Source organism: Salvelinus fontinalis, chromosome 20, assembly GCF_029448725.1.
Source record: "Salvelinus fontinalis isolate EN_2023a chromosome 20, ASM2944872v1, whole genome shotgun sequence".
Classification (NCBI taxonomy): Eukaryota; Metazoa; Chordata; class Actinopteri; order Salmoniformes; family Salmonidae; genus Salvelinus; species Salvelinus fontinalis.
The window spans coordinates 20365833-20382287 of NC_074684.1; the positions used below are offsets into that span (position 1 = coordinate 20365833).

Below are 16455 nucleotides of genomic sequence, written 5' to 3' on the forward strand. Positions count from 1 at the left end.
ACACAACTGAGTGAGCATACGTTTAAATAATGAGCTTTTTCTAAATATTTTTAATAATTAGCTGCTGATCTCTCCCTCCACTGAGACTGACCGTCTCTCAACATCCCTCCTCTCTCCCTTCCCTCCACTGACCAAAAAGGACACTGTCTTCCAGCTGACGGTGAAACTCGAGTTGCACTGCATTATTGCACAAGTTCATGTTGTTACTCCTATAAACAAAGTGAAATATTCCTCGACATTAAAAAAGACCCAAGCCGCTAATAACAAGGCCTATAGATGCTTTCCACCTCATTCATTACTGCTGCACTGCTTGTTGTAGCACTGAGTGGAAATAGGAAAAACACGCATTTTATGGCTTATAAACATGTTGAATACAAAGTGTTGACAGTGCTGAGTAAGAATACAGGACTTTATCTTTGGCTTTTTTACAGAAATGTTGGCCGATCGACTAGAAATGCCGGTTGGTGACCACTGTTCTAGAAAGTTGAGTAAAGTTTAAACCCCGTTTCTCACTTGCTAGTGTCCTCTGTCAAAGTGCAGTGTTTGGTGACAAGGCTAGTGACATCAGCTGAGCCCAGAGATGTGCTACCAAGTGGTGTGAATGGGTGTGTGGTAGACTTGTCTTTGCACAAGTCTCCCATGCTGTGCTGACAGCTGCCAACAGGCCAGGGCTACAGATTCTGGGTTGGGCCTGCCGTGCTATTCTGGTCCGCTGTCTGTGAGGGAGACGGGCTACTCTGACTGGGCTGTCTGTCTGTTTCCATCACCACACCAGTCCATCAAGAGCGTCAGGGCTGTTTGACTTCTATTTACAACCTTCGCTGTCCTATGCTCTGCCTTCTCAATTGTAATGAAAAGTTTGTTCCTCACCACTGTTGATATGCTGGTTAAGACTAGTTCCTTCCTGTCCAAATGACAGTTGGTGTTGAAGTGGGATCCAGTGGGATCTTAGCAGCAGCTGCGTAGGGTGTTCAATCACTGGTCCTATAGCTCCTTCTGGCCCAGAGAACTGACTTTTCATCCTGGTCCAGTGGCCCCACGGCCACAGTCCCCCTGGGGCCTCTTCATCCTATCCCCTAGCCCTCCTCCCCTTCACGGCACGGGACTGTGTCCGAGTGTCACACTGGGAATTCTCCTCTGGGTGAATTAGGTGCTATTACTGCCCCAAGCATAAGGTGCTGCTCTCCTAGGGCCCAGTGGACACATTAGGGAAAATGCAGACTTGTGGTTTCATAACAGATTAAGCTATTTAGAATCTATAGAGGCCAGTGAAGCCTAATTGATTGGAACTTAGTGATTTACCTGGCCCCAAATTACATTGCATGATGGAAGTTACATTGAGCTGGCTGTAATGGATTATGAGCAAGACTGTTATTTTGGGCACTGGAAATAGGCGACGTTAGATTGATGTCATTTTGCTCCACCTGTCCAGCAGTGTGTTGTCAACAAGCACAACTGAACTCTGACTGCTATTTTTTCTCAGTGGAGGGAGATGGAGCAGAAAAAGCCTCCACTCCTGGAGAATTGGGTTCACCCAGGGTTTAGCATAAATCAGAACAATCCCAATGGCTCAGTAACGACACAGGAGAATGTTTGGGGGATTGACAACATGCTAGCTAAGAGGTTCATACAGAGGTGCTCTGACTGCACTGCTGATGGACTGACTGGAAAGGCTGTGAGTCTGTCCACTCCACCACACTGTCCGTTCTGCAGCCTGTCCTGTCATGTTTAATGTAGGTCTGCGATAAACACTCGCTCACTCTCCGCTCTGTGTGCGTGTTCAGGCCGCTCCATCTGACACACACTTCTGTCTCCACAGCTAGAAGAAGAGAAGGGTTGACAGTACCACTTTGCCCCTGCACCAGCTGTGCTCTCCTTCTCTTCCTCTCTGGAAAAGAGAACACTTTCCATACTTTAGCCAACACAGGACTATAAACAGTATTAGCCTTGTTTTCCCCCTACAAAACACTGTTCCACATAAAGGACCAGTCCAGTGATTAAACGGAGACAAATATACGGTTGATCCTCTGCAATGTTACTACTTTTCAGTGCTGGTCTGGAATTGAGAGTTGAAGGGTTGTTGTAGGGACTCTATTGAGGCTTTATAACTTTCTGTCCGAGGCCCCAGGCCTGTTTTCATCAGGAGTTCTTTCCCCCTCACCTGTCTGTGCCATATGAGATCATATGTTTTGGATGTTTCTCCCCATGGCATCATCTGCCTGGCAACTACTATGACAGATGTGATCTCTTTGTGGGCAAAACCAAAACCAACGCATTGTTAATAAACAAATACTGTGGGGGTGGGAAATCTAATTGATATGGAGTTCCTGATAATCATTTACATGTTTTATAGTTGAGTTGATAATTGATATATAAGTTGCCTTAAATCAGACTGCTCCCTCGGCCCAAGCAGATACAGGTTTGGGGCTGTAGAGGGACAGGAGGAAGAAGAGTGAAGACAATGAGTGTTACAGGTCCACACACTCAAAAAGAAATTGCTATGAACTATAGAAATCATTAGATATCCTATAGGTCTGTCCCTGGCAGGATCACTGCCCCGTGTTGTATCTGTCCTCTATATATCTCAGCCTGTGTTTACTGGTTGTTAGAGTGTGTTGATACAGGGCATTTCTCTGGCCCTCCTCTATGTAAACTGACCCAATTACATTTCAGAGGCACTTCTCTCCCCTCAGTTACTATCTGATAAAGAACACCTGGGAGATGCCTAATCTGCCCTCGCTGTAGAGAAGAGATAACAGAGAGGAATCTTCTTTCTCTCCTTTAAACCTCAGCCAGCTCACTGACTGACTGAGCCTCTGCCCTTTCATGTGCTGGGCTCAGTTAAGACCCAATCTAGCCTCTCATTGCCGGAGTCAAATCTGCTGCTGCATATCGCTCTCATTGTCAACCACGTCACAGCAGGACTCAAAATGCATTAAAATCATGATGCCTGTTAGTTAAGCAGCATTGTCACTGTGTTGTATGCAAAGTAGCTTATTTCTCCACGTGTGTCCCTGTCCCTAGAGTAGCTGGGTAGCTTCTCCAGTCTGTCCCTGTCCCTACAGTAGCTGGGTAGCTTCTCCAGTCTGTCCCTGTCCCTACAGTAGCTGGGTAGATTCTCCAGTCTGTCCCTGTCCCTACAGTAGCTGGGTAGCTTCTCCAGTCTGTCCCTGTCCCTACAGTAGCTGGGTAGCTTCTCCAGTCTGTCCCTGTCCCTACAGTAGCTGGGTAGCTTCTCCAGTCTGTCCCTGTCCCTACAGTAGCTGGGTAGATTCTCCAGTCTGTCCCTGTCCCTACAGTAGCTGGGTAGCTTCTCCAGTCTGTCCCTGTCCCTACAGTAGCTGGGTAGCTTCTCCAGTCTGTCCCTGTCCCTACAGTAGCTGTGTAGATTCTCCAGTCTGTCCCTGTCCCTACAGTAGCTGGGTAGATTCTCCAGTCTGTCCCTGTCCCTACAGTAGCTGGGTAGATTCTCCAGTCTATCCCTGTCCCTACAGTAGCTGGGTAGCTTCTCCAGTCTGTCCCTGCCCTTACAGTAGCTGGGTAGCTTCTCCAGTCTGTCCCTGTCCCTACAGTAGCTGTGTAGATTCTCCAGTCTGTCCCTGTCCCTACAGTAGCTGTGTAGCTTCTCCAGTCTGTCCAGTCGGAACCTTGGGGAGGATGATGTAATGCTTTATTCCCCTTTCATGCAAAGCAGAGAGAGAACACTGTGATACGTTTCCCAGCCAATACCATACCTGCCCCCCCCCCCCCCCCCCACCCACCCACCCAGCCAATATCCTACCTGCCACCCCACCCACCCAGCCAATAACCTGCCTGCTCCCCACCCCACCCAGCCAATCATCTGCCTGCTCTCCTCCCACCCAGCTAATCACCTGCCTGCTAAGTGCTCTCCTTCTAGCCAGCTGCTTGGCAGACATGGTCTTACATGAGAAAGGGAGATGAGTGGAGGAGAGGAAGTGAGAGAGGAAGAGGGGGACAGCATCCATGCTATGTGTGCAGGGAGCTGGATGAGGCTGGGTTGGATGTTGCTGTGGTGATGGTGGATGATTAACAGCAGTAGATGGATCAGGTTGCCTCAGCTGATTCTAGGTCTATGTGGCTTTCTCGAACCCCTCCATTTCTCTGCTGACAAAGTCAGTGCGTGTTTGTGTGTGAGAGGTTTGACACACACACACACACACACTCAGTCAGTCAGTCAGTCAGTCGTGTTAATCCAGGACACTGATATAACTCTGCTGGATGAGGAATGCTGAGGAGGAAAGACATTGATTTCTCCTGACATACTTCATGCTGAGGAGGAAAGACATTGATTTCTCCTGACATACTTCATGCTGAGGAGGAAAGACATTGATTTCTCCTGGCATACTTCATTCTGAGGAGGAAAGACATTGATTTCTCCTGGTATACTTCATGCTGAGGAGGAAAGACATTGATTTCTCCTGGCATACTTCATTCTGAGGAGGAAAGACATTGATTTCTCCTGGTATACTTCATTCTGAGGAGGAAAGACATTTAATTCTCCTGGCATACTTCATGCTGAGGAGGAAAGACATTTAATTCTCCTGGCATACTTCATGCTGAGGAGGAAAGACATTTAATTCTCCTGGCATAATTCATGCTGAGGAGGAAAGACATTGATTTCTCCTGGCATACTTCATGCTGAGGAGGAAAGACATTGATTTCTCCTGGCATACTTCATTCTGAGGAGGAAAGACATTGATTTCTCCTGGTATACTTCATGCTGAGGAGGAAAGACATTGATTTCTCCTGGCATACTTCATGCTGAGGAGGAAATACATTGATTTCTCCTGGCATACTTCATGCTGAGGAGGAAAGGGGTGGAGAGGGAGGAGAAGGAAGGTGCTGCTGAGAATAGATGACTGTGTGTGTCTTCAAGCCCTGAATATTGGTCTTGACAAAGGTTGACCTGACCGCTGGCTGTTACTATGCCAAATACAGGTTTAGCAGGGGCATTGGTTTAACCCTGTTACCATGTCAACTAGAGGTCGACCGATTATGATTTTTCAACGACGATACCGATACCGAATATTGGAAGACCAAAAAAGGCCGATACCGATTAATCGGACGATTTTAATTATTTTTGGTTGTTGTAATAATGACAATTACAACAATACTGAATGAACACTTATTTTAACTTAATATAATACATCAATAAAATCAATTTAGCCTCAAATAAATAATGAAACATGTTCAATTTGGTTTAAATAATGCAAAAACAAGGTGTTGGAGAAGAAAGTAAAAGTGCAATATGTGCCATGTAAGTAAAGCTAACGTTTAAGTTCCTTGCCCAGAACATGAGAACATATGAAAGCTGGTGGTTCCTTTTAACATGAGTCTTCAATATTCCCAGGTAAAAAGTTTTAGGTTGTAGTTATTATAGGAATTATAGGACTATTTCTCTCTATACCATTTGTATTTCATTAACCTTTGACTATTGGATGTTCTTATAGGCACTTTAGTATTGCCACTGTAACAGTATAGCTTCCGTCCCTCTCCTCGCTCCTACCAGGGCTCGAACCAGGTACACATCGACAACAGCCACCCTCGAAGCATCGTTACCCATCGCTCCACAAAAGCCGCGGCCCTTGCAGAGCAAGGGGAACAACTACTCCAAGTCTCAGAGCGAGTGACGTTTGAAACGCTATTAGCGCGCACCCCGCTAACTAGCTAGCCATTTCACATCGGTTACACCAGCCTAATTTCGGGAGTTGATAGGCTTGAAATCATAAACAGCAGAACTGCTGGCAAAATGCACGAAAGTGCTGTTTGAATGAATTCTTACGAGCGTGCTGCTGCCTACCATCGCTCAGTCAGACTGCTCTATCAAATATCAAATCATAGACTAAATTATAACATAATAACACACAGAAATACGAGCCTTAGGTCATTAATATGGTCGAATCTGGAAACTATCATCTCGAAAACAAGACGTTTATTCTTTCCGTGAAATACGGAACCGTACCATATTTTATCTAATGGGTGGCATCCATAAGTCTAAATATTCCTGTTACATTGCACAACCTTCAATGTTATGTCATAATTACTTAAAATTCTGGCAAATTAGGCGGCCCAAACTGTTGCATATACACTGACTCTGCGTGCAATGAACGCAAGAGAAGTGACACAATTTCACCTGGTTAATATTGCCTGCTAACCTGGATTTCTTTTAGCTAAGTATGCAGGTTTGAAAATATATACTTCTTAAAATCAATACACAGAAAGGCATTGATGTTTATGGTTAGGTACACATTGGAGCAACGATACGCACCACATCGATTATATGCAACGCAGGACACGCTGTGTAGTTAACTAGTGATTATGATTGATTGATTGTTTTTTATAAGATAAGTTTAATGCTAGCTAGCAATTTACCTTGGCTTACTGCATTCGCGTAACAGGCAGGCTCCTCGTGGAGTGAAGTAATCAGGTGGTTAGAGCGTTGGACTAGTTAACTGTAAGGTTGCAAGATTGAATCCCCCGAGCTGACAAGGTAAAAATCTGTCGTTCTGCCCCTGAACGAGGCAGTTAACCCACCGTTCCTAGGCTGTCATTGAAAATAAGAATGTGTTCTTAACTGACTTGCCTAGTTAAATAAAGGTGTAAAAAAATATATTAAAAAATCGGCCAAATCGGTGTCCAAAAATACCGATTTCCGATTGTTATGAAAACCTGAAATCGGCCCCAATTAATCGGCCCTTCCGATTAATTGGTCGACCTCTAATGTCAACCACTCCCTTCTCTCTCCACGCCCTCCTCTGTAGCCCTTGGAGCTCTGGTCACGTGACCAGTGCCAGTGCTTTACCTGGCAGTGGTTTGCCTAGGCAGGCTGTTGTTTTGTTTGTCCATCAGTTAGCCTGACAAACGTGATAGGCTGGCCGTTAGGGGTGTGAACGTTATTTTTTTTTTTTCGTCTTCAAATTTAAAATCACAGTGCAGGTATCATAACATTATTTTCCTTCTTATAGACGAGCTAGGCCTCGGGAAAAGTGTGCAATTTAAATTAAACCAGAGGTGAACTTTAGGCTATTTTTTTGTGAATTTGCAAGGCATTCAAAAAGGATACAGATTACCAAGACACCTGTGCACCACGGTTCTCTCTGCCTGCCCCATCCCCTCTCCCTTGCACTGGCAGCATTGTATTAGTGGAAACCAAGACAGTTCTCAGGGCAGGTCTTGTCGTGTAATCGGGCCAATTTTAGCTAACCCTTTCCTTATATTAACCTCTAATTCTCCTAACCTGCTACGAAAAGTCACTTCTGCTAGTCAAAACGGGCATACCTGCCCTGAGAACAGTCTTAGTTTCCACTAATGCAATACAGCCTCGCGCTGGCTCGAATGCTCTTTATCTTCGCTAATGATGCCAGTGTGTGTAGAATATCCTAGCCTATTCATTAATGATAGGCCCTGCTTTATTGAAGTTGCGAGACATTGTAAGCCAAGAAATTGTGAGATACAGCACTCCATATACTGTGACCCTCCCCTCTCTTTCCGTCCCTTGCTAGCTCGCTATGAAAGATGCGAGTGTTTGTGTTCTCGAAAGTACGGCAACTAATCAGTCAATTCAGTTTAAGGGGCTTTATTGGCATGGGAAACATATGTATACATTGCCAAAGCAAGTGAAGTAGATAATAAACATAAATAAACAATAAAATTGTACAGTAAACATTACAACTAACAAACAACTAATCAGTCTCCGTTCCTAAAATACTGAATCTCAGAAGTCGATTCCTAGAGGAATCAAATCTTGACACTCAGAAATGGGAGTCGACACCGGGAGTCGACGTGTAAGAAGTCGAGGAATCAATTATTTTGCCATCTACTCCCCACCACTACGTCGTCGTTAAGTTGGACATTTTATACAGTTTTCTTAGAGTTTTAACAGAAAATAATTGCTGTTTTAAACGTTAAACATGTTCCATTTTGTCACATGCTTTCTGGCCGTTGTTTGTCCATCAGTTAGCCTGCTACGGCACATCCCTCCATCTCCCCACTGGTTCATTGCAGATCTGACTGGGTCTTAGTCAGATTACCATACTACGGTAATGGTGTCATGCCCCTCTGTTTAGCAGACATGTCTGTCCCGTTCTGTAGTCCAGAGGCTCAGTACGCACAGCCCTTCTACTAGTCCCCTGCCTCTCCCCACCACTGGCCCCTTGTCTCAGGGCCACAGAGTGAAACGTCATGGATGTGGTGGGATGTACAGTATGTGTCTATAAAATGGGGTTCATCCATATAGGTCCCGCTTACCTGTATTTCTGCTAAAGGTTTCTCATGTCAGATGAATCAGGCCAATGCAAGTCATGTTAACATTGCATTACTTCTGCTAGTGTAGCTGTCCACTGGGCTTTATAGGGCAGTGTGTTTATCGTGTGACTAGGATTGCAATCATTCAGATCATATAGGATTACAAAAGGCCACATCTTGCGTTGGACAGATCTTATTATCATACATATAAATGTGGTCTCTGTCTACATTGTTTATAACTAGAGATGGTCATATAGTCTTTATAAAGCTGGTCTCTCTACATAGTTTATAATTAGAGATTATCATATAGCTTTTATTAAACTGGTCTCTGTCTACATTGTCTATAACTAGAGATAAAACCCCAGATGTACATTCATTGGCCCACTAGTGAGCCTGCATCTGGTCCAGACGTAGACAGAGGGAGAGATGTTTTACTTGTACCAGTGCTGATGGAAGTGCCTTTACTCCTCTGCTCTCGTCTCAAGGGTACAGGCCGTTGGAGTCTGGGTGGACTGAATTCGTTATGGGATTGTTTACATCTAGATCTCATCATGGAGTGATGAACGTTAGAGTACTGCTTTGTTACAGTGTTAGTGTACTGTGACATGGCAGTGCCACCTGCTGGGCTGATGGGCAACTACATGTTGTATATTTGAATTGGAAAGAAAACTGATGTTGCGAAAAGCTATTTACTATTACAAAAGTAATAATGTAACTCCTTTTGCATGTTGGAATCCTCATACTACTTTTTAAAAGACTTCCAATTATTTATTTAAAGAGACTTTACTGAGGTGTCTACGAATGGAGCTTTTCATTCAAGCTCTAGCATATTGACTGCATTGATGCTAGTAGATTGATGTCAGTCAGACTGTATGTGAAGTAGAATGGCCCATCACTATAATAACTTCAGCACGGTCTCTCAAACCCATCAGTCTGTTCTGCTGTCCGTCCATGTTTTCCTGGACCAAAGACAAGGCTCTGATTTGACCACCATCCAGGTCCAGAGAGCCTCCCTGGCCATATCAGCTACGGTTTAGGTTCCCCTCTAATATCCCCTATTCCACTCTGTAAGAATATCTCTCTCCTCCACATTACTTTCCATAAGGCTGGGTGGGGATGACAGCAGCAATATTTCTGCCCCGGGACAGAGGAGGGGTGTGGGGGCTATATATCACCAGACTGACGCTGTGCCTGAGGAGGCAGGGAGGAATTTGGGAATGTGAAGCGGATATAGGGATGAAAGGAGCTGTATTGGAGTGAAGCTGATTTATCACCTCTAAGCGGCTCAGGCCAGGCCTCTGTCAGAGTGAGACTAGTCAGATGAGCAAAGAGTGGGAGACTGTCTATGGAGGCAGTCCTGGGGTGGATGTGAGCTAGCTGGGTATCTCATAGTTCCGAGGTCCTGTCCATAGCTGTACACGGTAACCATGAAGACTACAGACACACACACAGAGTAGTGTCTTATCTCATCTCAGTCTTCTCACCCTTCTCTTTGTCAAGTCCTCTACCTTAAAAAAAATAGCCTCCGGGTACATGTGTTTGTCTGCATGGTTAGTGTGTGTGGATGGGATTCTTCATGACTCAGGAGGCAGGTTTCCTGAAATAAGAGGATGTGTGTGAGCTGAGCTCTCCCAGGTGTCTAGTTGGACTAGTCTGGGTCTGTAAATTAACCATAGATTACCCCCAGTCACAGGTTAGGATTTAGGTCACCTGGCACCATCCCTACGGTGAAGCATGGTGGTGGCAGCATCATGCTGTGGGGATGTTATTCAGCGGCTGGGACTGAGAGACTAGTCAGGATCGAGGGAATGATGAATCGAGTAAAATGTAGAGAGATCCTCGATGAAAACATGCTCCAGAGCGCTCAGGACCTCAGACTAGGATGAAGGTTCACCTTCCAACAGGACAATGACCCTAAGCACACATCCAAGACAACGCAGGAGTGGCTTCGGGATGTTTTTGAATGTCCTTGAGTGGCCCAGCCAGAGACGGACTTGAACCCGATCTAACATCTCTGGAGAGACCTGAAAATAGCTGTGCAGCGACGCTCCCCATCTAACCTGACAGAGATTGAGAGGATCTGCAGAGAAGAATGGGAGAAACTCCCCAAATACAGATGTGCCAAGCTTGTAACGTCATACCCAAGAAGACACAAGGTTGTAATCGCTGTCAAAGGTGCTTCAACAATGTACTGATACCCCCTGTATTAGAGGTCGACCGATTATTGGAGGACCAAAAAAAGCCGATACCGATTAATCGCCCGATTTTTATTTTATTTTTATTATTTGTATTTATTTGTAATAATGACAGTTACAACAATACTGAATGAACACTTATTTTAACTTAATATAATACATCAATCAAATCAAATTAGCCTCAAATAAATAATGAAACACTTGGTTTAATTTGGTTTAAATAAATAATAATGCAAAAACAAAGTGTTGGAGAAGAAAGTAAAAGTGCAATATGTGCCATGTAAAAAAGCTAACGTTTAAGTTCATTGCTCAGAACATGAGAACATATGAAAGCTGGTGGTTCCTTTTAACATGAGTCTTCAATATTCCCAGGGAAGAAGCTTTAGGTTATAGTTAATATAGGACTATTTCTCTCTCTACCATTTTGTATTTCATATACTTTTGACTATTGGATGTTCTTATAGGCACTTTAGTATTGCCAGTGTAACAGTATAGCTTCCGTCCCTCTCCTTGCTCCTACCAGGGCTCGAACCAGGAACACATCGACAACAGCCACCCTCGAAGCATCGTTACCCATCGCTCCACAAAAGCCGCGGCCCTTGCAGAGCAAGGGGAACAACTACTCCAAGTCTCAGAGCGAGTGACGTTTGAAACGCTATTAGCGCGCACCCCGCTAACTAGCTAGCCATTTCACATCGGTTACACCAGCCTAATCTCGGGAGTTGATAGGCTTGAAGTCATAAACAGCGCAATGCTTGAAGCACAGCGAAGAGCTGCTGGCAAACGCACAAAAGTGCTGTTTGAATGAATGCTTACGAGCCTGCTGCTGCCTACCACCGCTCAGACTGCTCTATCAAATCATAGACTAAATTATGACATAACACACAGAAATACGAGCTTTAGGTCATTATTATGGTCGAATCCGGAAACTATAATTTAGAAAATTAAACGTTTATTCTTTCAGTGAAATACTGAACCGTTCCGTATTTTATCTAACGGATGGCATCCATAAGTCTAAATATTCCTGTTACATTGCACAACCTTCAATGTTATGTCATAATTATGTACAATTCTGGCAAATTAGTTCGCAACGAGCCAGGTGGCCCAAACTGTTGCATATACCCTGACTCTGCGTGCAAAGAGCGCAAGAGAAGTGACACAATTTCCCTAGTTTAATATTGCCTGCTAACAGGAATTTATTTTAGCTAAATATGCAGGTTTGAAAATATATACTTCTGTGTATTGATTTTAAGAAAGGCATTGATGTTTATGGTTAGGTCCATTCGTGCAACGATTATGCTTTTTTCGCAAATGCGCTTTTGTTAAATCATCCCCCGTTTGGCGAAGTTGGCTGTCTTTTTGTTAGGAAGAAATAGTCTTCACAGTTCGCAACGAGCCAGGCGGCCCAAACTTCTGCATATACCCTGACTCTGTTGCACAGAACGCAAGAGAAGTGACACAATTTCCCTAGTTAAAAGAAATTCATGTTAGCAGGCAATATTAACTAAATATGCAGGTTTGAGAATATATACTTGTGTATTGATTTTAAGGCGTTGATGTTTATGGTTAGGTACACATTGGTGCAATGACAGTGCTTTTTTCGCGAATGCGCTTGTTAAATCACCCATTTGGCGAAGTAGGCTATGATTCAATGATAAATTAACAGGCACCGCATCGATTATATGCAGCGCAGGACAAGCTAGATAAACTAGTAATATCATCAACCATGTGTAGTTAACTAGTGATTATGTTAAGATTGATTGTTTTTTATAAGATACGTTTAATGCTAGCTAGCACCTTACCTTGGCTCCTTGCTGCACTCGCATAACAGGTAGTCAGCCTGCCACGCAGTCTCTTCGTGGAATGCAATGTAATCGTTGTCCAAAAATGCCGATTACCGAATGTTATGAAAACTTGAAATCGGCCCTAATTAATCTGCCATTCCGATTAATCGGTTGACCTCTACCCTGTATATAGCTTCGCTATTGTTATTTTACTGATGCTCTTTAATTATTTGTTACTTTTATTTCTTATTTTTCTCTTTTTTTATTTAACACATATTTTTCTTAACTGCATTGTTTGTTAAGGGGCTTGTAAGTAAGCATTTCATTAAGGTCACCTGTTGTATTTGACACGTGACAAATGACATTTGATTTGATGAAATGGTCTGAATACTTATGTAAATGTAATATTTCAGTTCTCCATTTTTTATACATTTGCAAAAAACGTACCAAATGTGGAAAAAGTGAATGGGGTCTGAATACTTTCCTAACGCACTGTAGCGGTCTTTGGGATTCTTTCTCTATATCCCTCTCTTACACACAACACTCTCTTTTTCTCTCTTTTACACACACACACACACACACACACACACACACACACACACACACACACACACACACACACACACACACACACACACACACACACACACACACACACACACACCATATTGAGAGGTCATTTTAGGATGTTTTCTCTGAGGTAAGGAAACGCACGGTGACGCTACTGAATCCATTGTTCTGGTTGGTGTGACTTCATTCATTCCTCCCTCTGTCATTGGCCGAGAATGAGGGATTCTGGTCCGTGAGTCCCTGGGCTTAGGCTGATGTCACTCTGAGGGAATGGAGACAGAGGACATGTAATACTGGACCAGATACTGGTCTGCCCACGGGAAGACAATCACATGTGTTTTATTGTTTAGGTATAAATATCATGTGGTTCTGTGTTGCCCCTGGCATCACCTGTAGTGTGCAGTACTCACAACAAGGTCGTTTTTGGTCAAGCAGTCTATTTCTGTCTCTAGCTGAACAGACTGAAAGGAGCGCTGGAGTGTATAGTCTGCTTTGTTATCTGCCTGCAGGGCCTGCACCTGAGCTGCACCTGAGCACCACACACACACACACACACAGTCCTCCTGACCCTGAATCCCTTCTAAGCCCCTTTTTATAATTAACACACTGGAGGTACCACCAGCCTACATCCTCTATAAACTCTCCACAGAAGGCTGGTTTAGCTAGAAATGACAGGCACACTGTTGAGAGTTGCAACTCACATAGTTACCTGTGGGAGACAATAGGCAGACTGTGTCAGATGTGATCAGGGTCAGGAGTAGTGTCTGGGTGTGGTTGGAAATGAGCTCTGGATGATGTGATTGTTGAAGGGTGCTCTGGTATAACTGACCGTTATCTCTTTCCTGGCTAAGCTCGTATTCCTCAGACACAATCACTGTAGCTTGGCAGAGCTACAGTATGAAGCGCCTGCCTGTCTATTGTACTGAAACGAAGGAGAGCAGGTTCCTCCGGGCTCCTCTTCCCTCTCTTCTTCCCTTAGCTCCCCGTGGTGTTAGAAACAAGAACAGTTATCCCAGGGCTACTGTCCTCTTTTCTCTTGTCCCAGAGAAATCTATTCTCCTTGCTCAAATATCATCCACAGCTACAGGTTATGAGCTGTCAAATTAAGGCTATGTTAAAACAAAAGACTGCTCCAGACTTCACAGTGCAAGGACAAGATGAGAGCAGGGGTTTAGGCTTTCTCTCTTAACCAGGAAGTTGAGTTGATGCCTTCTACAGTTGCTGTAGTGATGTTTGTTCATACTTTTCTGTCGGACAGCGAATGAGAGCGAAGTTGCCTGTATATTTGACTGGCTTTGTGATCGGCTAAGCCTGGGGGGTTTCAAGATGTGAAGGCAGTGTTGCATGGAGTGTTTGAGAGAAGGAAAGTAAAAAGCCAAACTTGACCCTTAGGTCGTTACCAGTTCTGAAGTAAAGGACAGACCCTCACCTCGCCCTTTCTCTCCTCTTCCCTCTCTCCAGGACTTGGAGTTCCACGGCGTGATGCGTTTCTACTTCCAGGACCGTGTAGCAGGGAACTTTGCCACCAAGTGTATCCGCGTGTCCTCCACGGCCACCACTCAGGATGTCATCGAGACGCTGGCCGAGAAGTTCCGGCCCGACATGAGGATGCTCTCCTCGCCCAAATACTCCCTCTACGAGGTCCATGTCAGCGGGGGTGAGTGTGGGGCGGGGGGGTGGATGGTTGGATATGTGGATGGGTGCGGATTTTGTAGGGTGGGTCTGTAGTTAGTAGCTTAGACCAAGAGTATTGAAGAGGGTTGTTTGGGTATGTGGTTTGACAATCTGCTTTGCGTTAGCTACTTTGTTGGGGTTACTAGACAAACACTGTTAGCCTGCAGTAGGGCAAAGACAGGAGAGCGGTATCCAACTCCCATGGTGCTTAATGTGAACTTGAGATCAACAGCCCGCAGTTCAGGCTTTGAACTCTCTTCATACTGAGAGATAGGCAGAGCATGTACGTGTGTGCCCGCATAGCACAGTCGTGTGGTTTTCCACTAGCAGCGGTCATGAAAGCTAATTTAGACCAGCTTCTTATATAGTAATATTTATAAACCGCAGTCCTACCACATTATGTCTATGTAAATCATTAACACTTTATCTTAAGCTTATACTAAGCCATGTTTATCTATGTTAAATGAGTGTATATAGCCCAGAGCTAGCTAGCTGTATAGGGGTATGGGTAAACTGGTGTGGGTTAACAGTGTGTTAAGTGGTAGACTCCACCCTCTCTGGCAGAAGAACGGAAGCTGGACCTGGATGAGAAGCCACTGGTGGTGCAGCTCAACTGGAACAAAGACGACCGTGAGGGACGTTTCGTCCTCAAGAATGAGAACGACATCATCCCCAAGGTGAGTGTCAACAACAACATCAAGGAGCAGATCAGCCTTAGCTAGCCTGGCTTCCAGTCTGTTTCTGCTTCCGCTAAACCAGGTACTGGGCTATATGCCGAGGTTTGTGGATTCCTGTGAATTTGCGTAGCACTATTGAAAAAGAATAGTGGACCCAGGCAAGTCTTAGATGTGGCCCTCAGTAAAACTGCTGGACCTCTGTCATGATAACACTATCACATTACTCTGTAGCACTGTAACAAAATACCCAACCATCAAGTTCACCGCTATGATCTTGTTATTCGATATTTCATTAGAGGCTGTTCAATGGGGACTGACTGTCCAATGTGTTTATGTCCATCTTGGCTCTGATACAATGAAGTGCCTCCTGCTCCGAGACCTCTTTAGTGCTCTTTAGCACCCCAGAGAGATGCAACTGTTTTTTTTATAGTGGAGCACTTGACTTCAAGTACCTCAGCGCCCCAAGCCTCGCTTCCATTTCCTCAGACAAATAAATGCTTCTCCCCCTGGCTCTAGTTAAAAGGCAGTAGTGTCTGGGTGTGTTTTGAGATGTGTGTTAAAAGGCAGTAGTGTCTGGTTGTGTTTTGAGATGTGTGTTAAAAGGCAGTAGTGTCTGGGTTGTGTTTGAGATGTATGATTTGAGTTATGTGTGATCTTCTGGTACAGGTGGCTACACTGACCAGTGAGAGTTTAACCGCCCCTGCCCAGGAGAGCAGTAAAGAGCTCTGAAATGTACACATGTTTGTGTACACACACTCAGTCTCTCACACACACACACAAGCTGGATTCTCTTACCCAGACTAAAATGGTCTGTAACTCATCGCTCCAGTCATAGCAGGAGGACCAGATCTGAAACCACACCCTCTCCTAAAAGTATCTGCTACTAGAGGACTCCCTAAAGTGCTGTTAGGCTGGAGTGTTTTAACCACACTAGGACATCAGAAGCGTCTGGAGTGCTTCTGGGAAGTGGAAAGAGAGGCAGTCCTATCAGAAGAGTCCCCTGCTCAGCCGTTTGACAGGGCAGGACTGGAACACTGGATGGCTTTAACACATCTAATGCTTTATGGGGATTTAGACTCCAACTGATCCCTTCTGAAAAGGCCCATTCTCTCGCTCTCTCTCTCTGCTTTATATGGCCAAGTCTATGCCTCTGTCAGTTCACATTAGGTTTTGACTATCAGCCTGCTTTTTGTGAAATGGCAAAACTAAACTACTGCCGCCAAAGAAATGAAATCCTTTGTCAGCTGGTTATTATTCTGTTTACATATGCAGCATTATAGACGCCAGTCT

General features: G+C 44.5%; 1 protein-coding gene across 22 annotated transcripts in view; it reads left to right on the top strand.

Moving 5' to 3' along the window:
• The window catches only part of LOC129817489 (afadin-like), a 130154-nt gene that overhangs the window by 50335 nt on the left and 63364 nt on the right, over window positions 1-16455 (top strand). For 15 of the 22 annotated variants that reach the window (XM_055872780.1, XM_055872765.1, XM_055872775.1 and 12 more), the window contains exons 2-3: window positions 14276-14471; window positions 15053-15165. In XM_055872780.1, coding sequence (XP_055728755.1) covers window positions 14276-14471; window positions 15053-15165 — 309 coding nt within the window. The remainder of the gene's footprint in view (window positions 1-14275; window positions 14472-15052; window positions 15166-16455) is intronic. The other 7 variants (XM_055872766.1, XM_055872789.1, XM_055872784.1 and 4 more) reach the window with 1 other exon arrangement.